The sequence below is a fragment of the Ailuropoda melanoleuca genome, chromosome 6, assembly GCF_002007445.2.
Source record: "Ailuropoda melanoleuca isolate Jingjing chromosome 6, ASM200744v2, whole genome shotgun sequence".
In the NCBI taxonomy this organism is placed as follows: domain Eukaryota; kingdom Metazoa; phylum Chordata; class Mammalia; order Carnivora; family Ursidae; genus Ailuropoda; species Ailuropoda melanoleuca.
In genome coordinates this window covers 58048554-58062068 of record NC_048223.1, presented here as the reverse complement: position 1 = coordinate 58062068, position 13515 = coordinate 58048554, and the positions used below count along the sequence as shown (strand labels likewise).

The 13515-nt window shown below is 42.9% G+C and overlaps 1 protein-coding gene across 1 annotated transcript in view; it reads right to left on the bottom strand.

The window, feature by feature from the left end:
* Window positions 1-13515, bottom strand: part of TARBP1 (TAR (HIV-1) RNA binding protein 1) — an 88008-nt gene that overhangs the window by 73783 nt on the left and 710 nt on the right. Inside the window, exons 2-7 of the mRNA XM_034663569.1 lie at window positions 13132-13510; window positions 7528-7625; window positions 6008-6077; window positions 3749-3897; window positions 2804-2856; window positions 1004-1101 (exon numbers count right to left, since the gene is read on the bottom strand). Of these exons, the coding sequence (XP_034519460.1) occupies window positions 1004-1101; window positions 2804-2856; window positions 3749-3897; window positions 6008-6077; window positions 7528-7625; window positions 13132-13510 (847 nt within the window). The remainder of the gene's footprint in view (window positions 1-1003; window positions 1102-2803; window positions 2857-3748; window positions 3898-6007; window positions 6078-7527; window positions 7626-13131; window positions 13511-13515) is intronic.

Below are 13515 nucleotides of genomic sequence, written 5' to 3'. Positions count from 1 at the left end.
TAACACCTTACTCATGGCACAGGGGAGAGGGTGATGGCCGAGCTTCAGTTTCACATTCATTCAACACACTTACGAGCATACACTGCGTGCTGGCCCTGGCCACGGACAGCAGGTGCTCAAACCCCAGGGGCACTACCTCCATCCTCTCTCTCTGCCAACATGGTCAGCAAAGCAAACCCCAGACTGCTTACACTTCTGACTTCTGGCAAACTACAGAACATCTGAGCTTCCTTCTCCATGAACTAATTTTTTAAAGAAGTAATCAAAAGAGCCAATTTTCTAGAAACTTATAGTTGAGATACACAGATCATCTTTTTGCTTTTTTTAATCCCTGGCTCCTGAGTCATTGTTTCACCCTATTTGCAGACAAAGTACAAAAGGAAATGTGCATCTGTTGCAGACCCAGGATTACTTTATAGGCCACAAAGACACGAGTGAAAAAAGGACCCAGGGAGTTAAGTCCTTCTGCTGCTGAACAAATAAAGTAACACCGATGTTGCTCTCTGTTTACCAACTTAGCTCATCAGAAAGGAAAATAAGTCCCCAATCTGAAGAAGCGGGTATTTCTAAAATACAAGGTCTACATAAAGCAAGTATATTTTTCTTTTACCTGTCAGGTTCCTATCTACAGAAGGGCAGTTTTGACACAATGGATATTGTGTTTACAACTTTTTCCTGAACCCAGGTCTCTCTTTCGTCAACCAATTTTAGTGATTTTTGGAAAGCGAACAGAGAAAATTAGAAAAGATGGCCAACGGCAGCACACGTACTAAAATGACTCCCACGTCCTCATGCCGATACTGGTAATAAGTGTTATGTATAAAGGCAAAAGTGTGTACCCAATGACAATGAACGCCTGTATAATTCTGACAAAATATGTACGTTCCCGAAAAAGAAAACTATTTTGACAATACTGATTATAATAGTCATAGGATAGCGCTTATCACCAATATACTAAAAATTTTAAAGCTAATAAATTAAAAAACTCTTTACTGACACATACTCTTTATTTCTTCTGGAAGAAGAGAAACATAAGTGACTAAAAACTTCTGTAATTTCAATCCCAATGGAGAACCACTTCCTAACAGCTGGCCTGGGGACCTATAGACAAATGAGGGAAAAAAACAAATATTTAAAATTTACAAATAAGTAATACTGAAACTAAATGAACTATGGCTCAAAAGTCTTTCAACAACAATCAGAACATCTTTTCCTGAACCTGCATTTTACTTTTCAGTGAAATTCTAAAGATCCTTCTAAATACAAAAACGTCAGGACCTTCTAGGAAAACGGACATAAGTTAGTATTGTAACATTCTAAGTAGACATAGATTTCCTTTTTATGATACTTTCCCTGACACACACACAACTATGAATCTTGCTAAAATAGCATCATCTTAAAAAATTCTAAAAGTGATCATTTTCAATATTTTATTATTTCCAACATATAATCCAATGATTTTAAATCTTTAAGTATTAAATAAAATAACATTTATAGAAAAACGTATATGAGTAATTAATGACTTCTGCAAGAACATTTAATTGTTAACATCTGCTAAAGTCATGTTTTTCTCTTGCTATATGCTTCCGCCAGGAACATTATCTGTTAATTGAACACATTAGAGTGCGAGAAAACTGAAGGCATTTCATAATAAATGTGTCTGTCAGCTCCTTTACAGGAACCAAGTAGGTTTTACTGCTCTCCAGCTGTCTAACTGCTTCACAGAACTATTCAATAGTAATGAGTTATTTGAAAACTAATTGGCAAATCAAGTGCTGCTATGCTCTTTCAATATTTATTAAATAGGATTAAGTATTAGCACAACTTAGCACAAACGAATTTAAACGTTTCAAAGAAACTGGCAGTGGGGGGGGAAAGGAGGGTTGTCTGTTTAGAGGTACACCGAAAAGACTTCCAAGTATACATTTAGTTCATCAGTATTCAAAAGATCAGAGGCAGAGGACTAATCTGCAGGTGTAATTCAAGAGTACAGAGAATGCCAAAAAACGAGGCTATGGCACAATACTGACAAATTCTCCTCGCTGTCTAACTGAAGAGAAGGGGCAAGGAAGTGACATATTCACAATCACGGCAGCCTCTGTCAGATCTGGAAAGGGCAAGGTTAGGGAGTCCTGTGGCATCGGACTAGAATCAGATGCACTGCTGTGAACTCGAGGTTTTTTACATGGATGGTGGTGGATGGATGGACAGACAGACCCTGAAACAGACACAGACGGGTAAGTCCACTCAGCAGACAGAGCTGGGAAACCGATGTACACCCACAATGAGAGAAGGAGTGATTAAGCAAACGTGGTGACATGTTGACATTGAGGGAATGTGGACGAAAGGTACATGGGATTTTTTTATTATCCTCACAACTTTTCTTTAACTCAAAATAAAAAGGTAAAAAAAAAAAAAAAGGAAAGTAAGTTTAGAATATTGGTTAGCCAAAGTCACTACAATTTCCAAGACAGCAGGAATCAGAGCAAGGGGAAGAACGTAAGCTTGGCAAGATATGCTTTCCATAAACCCTAAGAGTGGAAGGGTTTAAGGTAAGAAAAAAAACGAAACCAAAAAAAACAAACAAAAAGAAGGAACACTTGATACAACTAAAAGAAGAAGACCAAGAAGAATCACACACACAGAAGGGACTTCATAGTAAGAAAAAGTTGAATGTGTATTCGACGATATGTGTCATGCACCAACTGCATCAAACAGCCTGGTCGTACTTCACAAGCATGTTACATTTCTACATCGAGGACATATTACTACATGGCTGCTAGATGACACGATGTTTGTTTACCTGATGTACAGAGAGCTCTCCGAAAGCGCATCCATTAATGGTCCAATAATAAACTGAAACAAAAAAAAATGTAGTTGATGTTAAGTTACAGGTGCAACTTTGAAAAGCCGGCTTGCCGTAGCTTCACATCCCAGCAGGGCTGCAGGCGAGCTGTTCTGAGCAAAGCTGATCCCTTCCGCTGCGGGCTAATTCAGGGCTAATGCTGGAGGGTGCCTCAATTCCGCCACCACAACAAATATGTACAGAATCTTCCCACCTGATAAAAACTGAGGAAGAGAGATCATGGGGGGCCAGCAAGGAAGAAAGGAGCCCAAAGAAGAAACACACAGTGGAAAATAAGCATAGTTACAAGGAAAAACAAAAGAGCTACTCAAACCCCTGTGCCTGGAAAATAAAATGGGAAAAAATTGTGCTTTCAAAAATATTACAAGACATCGGGTCAAAAAAGCAAGTGTACAGGAAATGCAGGAAGGACAGGAGAAAGTGGAAAATGATACGTAACAAAACATGACAGCCTGTCATGAGTTAGGAAGGTTTACTAGGGTACCTCTACGTGAGGGTAAATTACTCCACCTTAAGTAATCATGTGACTCACTGGCAATACAAGACTTAAAATCACAGCTGTAATTCTGTCTCTGCTTTGTGTGATTTCTGACAAAGGGAAGTACAGACGCTAATAAATATGGCTCAAAAGGCAATCTCTGCTTAATATAGTAGCTAACAATAATTCATTGGCTCAGAACTGGGGGAACAGCATCCCTAAACAGCAATAATCCAGAGATTCGGAACTGTGACAACAGCATCATTATGCAAATCTATAAAATGTCACTTGCTCTGAGAGAGCCTAGTATATATTTTTTGAAGATCACATTATGATGCAACAAATGTCTTTACCTCTCATCTCCTGACAAAGGGAGCAAGGGGGAAGAAAAAGGCTGTCATTACCTCAGAAAACTCTGGTGAAAATGGAAGGATCTTTGTTTCATACAGCTCCAAAAAATGGATAACACCTTCTTTGGTCAGGATTTTATTTTCACTTTCAAACATTCTTTTATAAATACACATATGCCAGGACGGGTGAACAAGCCAACACCCTGTGGAGATAAAACATGTGACGCTGACACGGATTCTCACACTCTGTGGCTCCGCGCAGACAACAGATTCATAAACACACACAGCTACACACAGACAAGTTAACTTCGTTATAACATAGAGTGACTTTACAGACCTATCCGACGGTGTAACCACATTCAGGCAGTTTCATTTACAAAGACGGCAAGCAACTTTACCGCTACCACAGTGCACAGAGGTTAACTATTACCCCATGCACGTGGGCTGGAACTTCAGATTTGGGGTGATTTCAAACAACCCTTCTGTCACCCTACTTCCATCCATTTTTCCCACAGACTCTGAAACTGTCACTCCTCTGCTTAAAACCCTTGAATGGCTTCTCATACTCTTGGAAGAAAATCTGAACAAGGCAGGAAGCGACCCTGAGAACAACGTTGATGCCACCCCCGCCTCACACAGCCAGCACCCTGTGCCATGCCGGTCCTTCGGGTCCTCAGCCCCAGGTCAGGGCTTCTGTGCACACTGCCGTCTCAACTCAGCTCTGATGTCCTTCCTGGGGTGGGCCTTCCCTGACGACCCTCTCTAAGGGATGGCCCCACTCACTGTATATTCCATTTCAGTCCCTCGTTTGGTACCTTCACAGAACTTATCATTACAACTTTTTTTTTCATGGAAAAGAGACAAAAATTAAGTGAAAAACAGTATATCTGTCTTACCACTTTATCCCTAGCACTTAGCATATACTGGACATTAGGTGAATCTCTATTCAATATATAAATGAGTGGGGGGAAAAAAACCCCAAAACAGAGTAAATATGTACCTCAGAGGTATTTTTTAACTCTTTGAAATATCTTTTAATTCTTCTAGAAAAAAAATCATTCAGCATTTTTAACTCATGACATTCTAGAAATGGTCCATTATTTGTACTTTACACCAAGATGCTTGCTTGTTCAATGCTTTGGCAACGGTAACTTTTTCCAAACCTGTCACTGCTATCTGATTTGGTCTGCCAAGAGCTGTGGGCAAAACGTGGGAATAAGAGAATCATTTAATAGTAAATGCATAAGTGAAGTCACAACAGGATTCAATTAAATTCTAGCCCCAGGTGACTACAGATTCTTACGGTCTGTGAAAAATCCCAGTGTATCAGAAAACAACCACAGCGCTCGACTGGATAAAGCTCAACTCCTAAGGGGTCGAACTATTAAAGTTGTAATTATCTGGAGGAGGCACTAAAACCCATTTACCCAGGTTAATTCTCACGGGTAAACACGATAATACCGCAGTGTATCATTCACATGCACACGAAACACTGTCAGCCTGCATTTAGCTGTTTTGTTGATACAAATGGTGTCTCATAAAATAATTTTAGGAAGCTCCAGTTTCTTTCTATTTCTCCTAAGAAGCTCTCAAAACACAGTACTGATCAAAGGCTTGAAAACCACACTTAAAGTTATATCTTGGAATCTTTCTAAAAAAGTCCAAGATACAGAATAATAACTGAAATCCCAAAAAGTAACTGACAATGAAACAGAGATAGAGAATAAGAACGGAAAGCAGTTAAAATATACAATGCCAAAGAGCCATTATTAACAAGGTAGAGAACCCCATCATGAAAACATTCCTAAAGAGCCCTTATCTTAAGGGTGTATACAAATGATTACAGACACCACGATCTGCTGAGGGGGGAGGAGTTGGGGGGGCCTACGGAGGGTGGAGGCACAAGCCAGCCATGTGCTGGTCATTGCAGACGCTGGGTGGTGGGGCTCACTTTACATATGCCTCTCCTTCTGTAAAGGTTTGAAATGTTCCGTGATCAGAAGTTTACAAAATTAACCATACCGCTAAATTACAGAAAACTCCGCAGCCACTCAGAGGTATGTTTTCAAAGACTAAGGGTACAGGTGAACGCATCTGGACATACTGCTCAGTAAGACAGAACGCTACGAACGATCAATGGAGAAGGCATGTATGTGGAATGTTAACAGCTCTTCTCCTGGCAGCAGATGAGTGTTTTTCTGTGTTACACTTTGATGGTCTTTCCAAATTCTCTATAATGCGTAAGAATTAGCTATAAAATCAAGGGGGGGAAGCTATAAATGTTATAAAAATCAAAATACAAGTAACCATTACCGTTTTCCTCTGACACTGCATATTCAAACAGACTGTTTAGCTTTGGTAAAACTGGCTTTATCACGTGGATCTGAAAACAAAAACAAAAAACCATATGAAATAAAAACTACCCTTTAAAAATTCAGATGAACTTTAAAACTTTAGAAATTCACATGAAACTTATTTTCATCTATTGTACAACAGTAGCCCTACTATGCAGAAGATGCCTGATTCTTCCATAAATTCCGGTCTATGAGACTGAGTGTGGCAAAGCTAATGAATACGCCCTAAGATACAGTGACAGTAATGTCACATTTGTACAGTGAGCATCATAAATGTCATGTAATCCTCAACTGTCCTGGGAAATACGTAGGGCTGATAATACCAACAGATTACCAAGAGGGCAAAAAAAATATTCCCCCGAGTCACTCAAGTGATGTTAAGGCCACACCTGTAGAGTAGGGCCAGACTACTGTAGGTAAATATAGGTAAATTGTAGAGCTTCTTAAATAAATCATGGGGGGTCTTAGTATCCGCTGATGAAGGATAACCATAAAAGTGCATTTGAATTTGGAAATGCTTTCTTTGTTCCTCATGTACATTTAACCCATGAGTAATTCTTTATTTCAGTCCACGAACAATGCCTGGTACACACTTGGGGTGACAGCTAACAATGGCCAGCCCCTCAGAGGTCTGCAGCTGACGGACCGGGAGGCCCTGCACCACCAAGGGCTCTCCACCAGTGATCCCAGAGCAGCAGAGGGATCATCTGGGAACTTGAGAAACACCTGAATTCTCAGGCCCCACCCCCAGACCTACTGAATCGGAACTCTGGGGACCAGACCCAGCAATCTGTACTTTAACAAGCCATCCGGGTGATTCTAAGGAATGTTAAAGTTTGAGAACCACTGGACTAGATTAGGTCATCTTAAGAGATTCTGGTCAACTTAAAAATTCTATAAAAACTAATTCATAGTTAACTAAAAATGATTTTTTAAGTTTCCACTTGCAGGACTAGTACACACAGCTCTAAAAAACTAAAACAGGAAGGAAGGAAGGAAGGAAGAAAGAAAAAGAAAGAAAGAAAGAAAGAAAAGGAAGAAAGGAAAGGGAGGAAAGGAAGAAAGGAAAGGGAGGAAGGGAGGAAGGAAGGAAAGAAGGGAGGAAGGGAGGAAGGGCAGGTAGTTATTTACATAACAATTTACCTAAAATTGCCTTAAGTAACATTTTCCTAAGTCTGTATTTCTTTGAAGATTATTCATAAGGCTGAGAAACTAAAAACTAACACTTCAGAAGTAAATGTCAAGGGAAAAACAAGTAAGACTAAAACTCTTTGAGTGACAATTTAAGTCAATAAAAAGTATGCTTTAATTTCCTGAGTTAACATTCAGTTTTAAATTGCATTTATGCCAGAAAACAAAGTACATTTGTATCCTATTATGCTTTATCCAAATTGGTCTTTCTGCATTGCTTTAACAGAATGTTGGAAAAAAATTAAAACTACATCTACATAGGATTTGTTAAAATATGAAAACACTTACCTGATTTCCTTCTAGAGTTTCCATAATTAAAATATAGTTTTCCCAAAACTTTAGAAGCTCATCTTTCTTCTTCACAGACCACCAAAACAGACTTGGGCCTGACATGGTTTAAAAAAGAAAATTAGTTCCTCCTTTTGCAGATTTCATAAGTTTCTAATGACAATCATTTTTAAGATAATGCCACTATTAGCAAATACTGTATTCTCTAATAATGGAGGGCATCCCTTATCAAAGCCTAGATAGGAGGCTTGGGCTAAGATGAATCTCAAAAGGTTTTTTTTTTCCTTTTAATTAAGATTACTGCTTTAGAGTTCTTGGTTAGAATCATGGATTTAAACACATAAACCCTACTTTCTCTCCCCAAGAACCTCACTATAACAGTCAAGGATTTTTCGAAGGCAAAAACCCAGAAGAATGGCGAAAACAGGGGAGCAGACAATAGCAGTGAAATTTAGTTTGAAAATCAGAGAAAAACAAGCAGACTCAAGAAAAGTGAATATAAAGTGGCACATGGAAAGCCAAGAAAAGAACTGATTTACACTTGAACATCTCCCAGACCTAAGGAACTGGCAGCCAAAGTTACTCTGTAAGTGGAGGTGAAAAGCAAGGCTAAACTAAAGAGAATTTTGTTCAGTGTGTTTAAGAAACAGACCCTCCGTGCCCTTTCCTATGCTCTGAGCAGGAAAAAGCCTGGAGTTTATTCCCTGGAGCAGGTAAAATTGTAGGTCTCTGGATTGAGATGCACTGGACCCTACTAGGGTCGGGAGTAAGTGAACAGGTATGCACTCTGGATACTAAGACCTCTTCTGCCCCTCAGGTCCCAGAATGCTGGCCAGGCCTTCACTGTGCAGCAGCAGACTGGAAGGTCTCCATGGAATCTGGCCAGTCGTAGAGGAAAGACGTGACAACGCTGCCATCAGAGATTACCCAATACCGTGGGGCTTGGCCAGATCACCTCACAGTGAAGTTCACGGTCAGCAAGCACCACTTATGTGTTCAGATTTCGGGTTCCTTTTTTTTTTTTTTTTTAAGATTTATTTATTTGAGAGAAAGAGAGAGTTCATGAGCGAGCGGGGGGAGAGAGGCAGAGGAAGAGAGAGAGAACTCCTCAAGCAGACTTCCTGCCAAGCTCGGAGCCTGAAACGGGGCTCGAACCCACAACCCTGAGATCATGACCTGAGCAGAAACCAAGAGTTGAGGGGCGCCTGGGTGGCGCAGTAGTTAAGCATCTGCCTTCGGCTCAGGGCGTGATCCCAGAGTCCTGGGATCGAGCCCCGCATCAGGCTCCTCTGCTGGGAGCCTACTTCTTCCTCTCCCACTCCCTCTGCTTGTGTTCTCTCTCTCTCTGGCTGTTTCTCTTTCTGTCAAATAAATAAATAAAATCTTTAAAAAAAAAAAAAAAGAAAAGAAAAGAAACCAAGAGTTGAAGCTCAACCGACCGAGCCACCCAGGTGCCCCACTGGTTCCTTAGTCTTAAATATAAACAGGTATCTAAGGATCACCAGCCATCTGGGGAAACATCCACATTAAAGATCAAGACCAAAACAAAGAGAGGAAATCTGGAGAGAACCAAACTATGCCAGAGGAAGAAAATCTCATGCTGTCATAAGAACAGGATATGATTAAAAAGGGGACATTGTACGAACAAAAAAGATCTCACAAGAATAAAAATTTGATAGCTAAAACCAGAAACTCCGAGAAAGGACTGGAAATAATGTTGAGGGAGTCACCCAAGAAAAAGAACCAAGAGACAAAATCATAGGAAACAGGAAAGGAAAGATGCTTTGATAAACCAGTCCAGGAGCTTCGATATCCAACAAGAGAACAGAAAGCAGAGAGGAAGGGAGGAAAGAAAGTAATTCTGGAAAAGTTCTCAGAACCAAAGAACATGATTTCTGGATTGACCAGGTCCACCGAGTGCCCAGCACAAGGATGAAAACTGACCGGTACCAAAACTGTGAAACTACAGAATGATGGTGCACAGTCCCCACTGACTTCCATGCAGAAGAAACAAACATACAAACAAACATGATTCGGAATGGTTTCAGACAGCTCGACAGTAGCACTGGAAGCTCGAGCTTCTAAGACAATAGATCAGTGCCTTCAAAATTCCGAATGGAAACATTTTCCAAGCTAGAATTCTACCCCCATCAAACCGTAAATCAACTGTGATGGGAAAACAAAGGCATTTAGACATGCTTGCTCTCAGTTTCCACTTAGGATAGAGAAAGCTACAGAAGAACATTCCTGCCATACTGACAAAGAGAAAACACCGGACAATACGCACAATCCCAAACCCCTGGCACCTGAGACTACAATGCCTCCAGGGATCGGAACTCCAAAGGGCAGAAAGCCTCTGTCCAAGAACACACAGGACACTTGAACTGAATCTACCTCTGGCCAAGTGCAGGAAGAGGAGGTGGTCACCAAAAAGTAGTTTAAAAAAAAAAAAAGAGGGGCACCTGGGTGGTGCAGCTGGTTAAGGGTCCGTCTCTTGGTTTCGGCTCAGGTCATGATCTCAGGGTTGTGGGATCGAGCCCCATGTTGGGCTCCTTGCAGAGTGTGATTCTCTCCCCCTCCCCCTGCTCTCTCTCTCTCTCTCTAAAATAAAATAAAAACTTTTTTTAAAAAAGGAAAAAAAACCCCTAATGAACGTTTGAGTTTTTCAAAGCCAGGTGTAGGTTAGCTTGACAGCCTAGAACCCTGGGAACCCCGAAGGGAGAACGCAATCACTCATCAGCTCATTTCCTTAGGCATCCCCCAGGTGTTCTGAGAAAGACCATGTGGAAGGCAAGAGACTTTGGAGCCCAGGCATGCAGGGCCCACGCAGGTCTGAGAGGACAGCAGGACTAACTGGAGCAGCCCATCCCAGCCCTACAGGAGTGCAAGGTCGTGGTCATCGGATGAAGCCTGTCTGCACCCAGGACCCTCCTCAAACAGGAGACCAAAGCTGTCTGCCGCTGGAGGAAACCCTGCCACATCCCCCACGCCTGTCCTGGTGCCAACACCAGGCAAAAGTTGGCCGCCCCAAGGGATGCATAGAAAACCTGCTCGCCCAACGAAACCCCTAACGCCGAGAGTCCTGCACTGATGCAAAGCAGGTCTGCTGCTGGGAGGGGAGGGCAGGAAACCTGCAGTCAAGGCCTACCACAGATACGAGCAGAATGCAGCCACAGCAGGAGTGGGTGAGGGAACTCTACACCCTTCGCTACATAGGAGGCAAGGTTATTTGCCACTGGGGAGAGAGCAGACATGGTAAAAAAGCTGGATGGAACCCTGAGGTGCAGGCACATGGGGCCGCAGAAGAGGCTGGAGAGGAAGAAATGAAAAGATCCCCCCTCTCCACCCTCCATCTCAAGACTTGCACCCAGTAACAGACATCAGCGGTCTCCCCTTGAGGGAAGGACGGAAGCGTGAAGAACCCCAGTGAGGTGCTAGCATCAACGGCTTCAGAGAACAGGAACACCGAGGAAAAACCTTTAGGGACTCCCGGCTTCCCACTAAACACAGGTAGCAACACCCCCCAACCATAGCAGCAACAAGATCCAAACCCACCTTCATGATAAACTAGTATGACCCAACCCCCAACACTCACGGCCTCATAGAAGGGGAGGAGCGCCCATCTCTAGACATAAATGTTTACTTCACCCTACTGAAAAGAGTGACCCCCCCAACTTACCCAGAGATAAAGCAAAAAACAAAACCAAACTTAAAGATGGCCCATGCAGAGGACGATTCACATGCTAAAGGATCTAGGGAAAAAGGCAGACAACCTGTATGAACGGATGGGGATCTTCAGGGAACGGAAATTAAGTGTCAAGTGGAAATAACAGAAATAAAACATATCAGGGGCGCCTGGGTGGCTCAGTCGGTTAAGCGTCCAAGTCCTGGTTTTGGCTCAAGTCGTGATCTCGGGGTCCTGGGATGGAGCCCCATGTTGGGCTCCACGCTCAGTGGGGAGTCTGCTTGTCCCTCACCCTCCCCCCGCTCGTGCACGCTCTCCTTCTCTAAAACAAATAAGTAATCTTTAAAAACATATCAGACACAAGCATCCTTGGATAGATATATTGGACATGCTCTGATAAAAATTTTTATTTCTGGAAGATGCCTACACCAAAACAGGTGAGTAAACCAAAAAAAGAGGAAGATTTGAACTCCAGGAAACAAGAGTGCCAAGACAGGCATCAGGTGAAGGCAGATGTAAGAACTGGCAGTCAGACTGAGCTTGTAAGGGGAATCTAGGAGAGATGTCTTCAAGAAAATGATCGGACTTTGTATAAGAAAGATTTAAAGGATAGCTAACACTTTAAGGCTGAATTAGTGATAAATATCGAGAGAACCAAACAAATTTGTAAATGACATAATTCCAGGAAAAACTTGCAGGAAGGGAAAAAAATCATAATTTACTATACAGATCACCTGTGAAGAACATCTTCCATCATAACTCTGTAAATGTTGAACTCACATTTCACCAAAGTATAACTATGGCAACTGATGGTGATTTATCCAGATTATTGGGAGACATAGAGGTAAGTACTAAAATAATTGGCTAAACAGGTACAAGTGGTCGCTCTCTGAGGGGGCAAACTGCGGGTGGGCAGGGAGCAAAGACTACTGCTCATCTTTAAAACTCTGCAGAATGACTCTTTAAAATAAATGACTTTAATTTGGGTCATTTAAAAAGTGTTCTCCAGTGAAAACTCTCGTCAGATGATCACCAATTTGTGGACTGTCAAAATATTTACTATCTAACGTTTTAGACAAACATGAAAATCTACTCACAACTCCAACCAAACAAAAACTGTTTAGCACTAAGAGGCGGCTACAGCTGAAAATGTAGAAATTTTCTATGTATTGGGACAATTCTGAATTATTCTATTTTGGTCTTGGGCTGCTCAGAAGGATGGCTGAAGCCCACTTTCACACATTGCAGTGAACAAACCAAAGAACAGGAAGTGCCAAACTGAAGGGAGTCCTTGCTAGTTTAACTGCTGTTTTGTAATAAAGAATTAGGAAGCATAGTCTCAAAAGGTTTTAAAAAAAAAATACTTAAAATCAGACTCATCCTATTAAATCAATAGCAAAAATACCATCAAAAGGTCGACTTGAGGACCATACATTTAACAAATTTTAGTCCCCAGTAAGAGAACTGCCAAGGGAAATTTCCAAAGAATGTGATGATTTCTAGGGCACAGTTCTAATGCTCAAAACTCAATCCACTGGTCAGTACAGGTAAATAATTTTTCTTTCAATTTGATGGAAGCTAACCCTTCCTTCCTATTAGGATGGACGTAATCAAGATCGCTCAAATTTGGGCTGTAAAGTCCTGCTTGGGCTCAGTCACGTTCCTAATTTTCCCATGGGTGCAGGGTTCCGCCCTGCTCTGGGTCAGAAAGGTGAGGAAGTCCTGACTGTTCTCAGCTGCAGTGATTCGTGTCACTTGGAGAACATCCCCGACGTGAGGTTCCCAAGGTTTCCAGGCTTTACGGTTAACGGATACACATTAGGCACGGATGGCGGAGAGCTGGGTTTTGGAAGCAGGAGCCCCCCCACCCCGCCCCAGAAAGCCAAGTGACGCTGGGCCGGAAGCAAAGAGGCAAGTACCGTTTCCTTCCTGGGGGCCGCAGGTGCAGTGGGCCCCCAGCTCCGCCGACACCTCCACCGCCCTCTGCAGCAGGTAGCGCGCTCGCTTGCGCGTCAAGGCGTCCTGGGCCTGGGCCAGCCCCGCCTGCACCGTCCTCCAGAAGCGCCAGCAGCGCCGCGCGTCGGGGTCCTCCTCTCCCGCCCCAGGACCGCGGTCGGCGCCGGGTTCCGGCAGCAGCCTCTCGGCCAGGGCGCTCAGCACCAGCAGCTGCGGCCCGACGTGGCCCGGCCCCGAGGGCGCCCCGGCTGCGACCAACCCGCCCCATACGGCCCGCAACACCGCTCCGCCGCACTGGCCCAGCGCCGGCAGCAGCCTCCCGGCCGCCAGCGCCGCCGCGTCCTCCG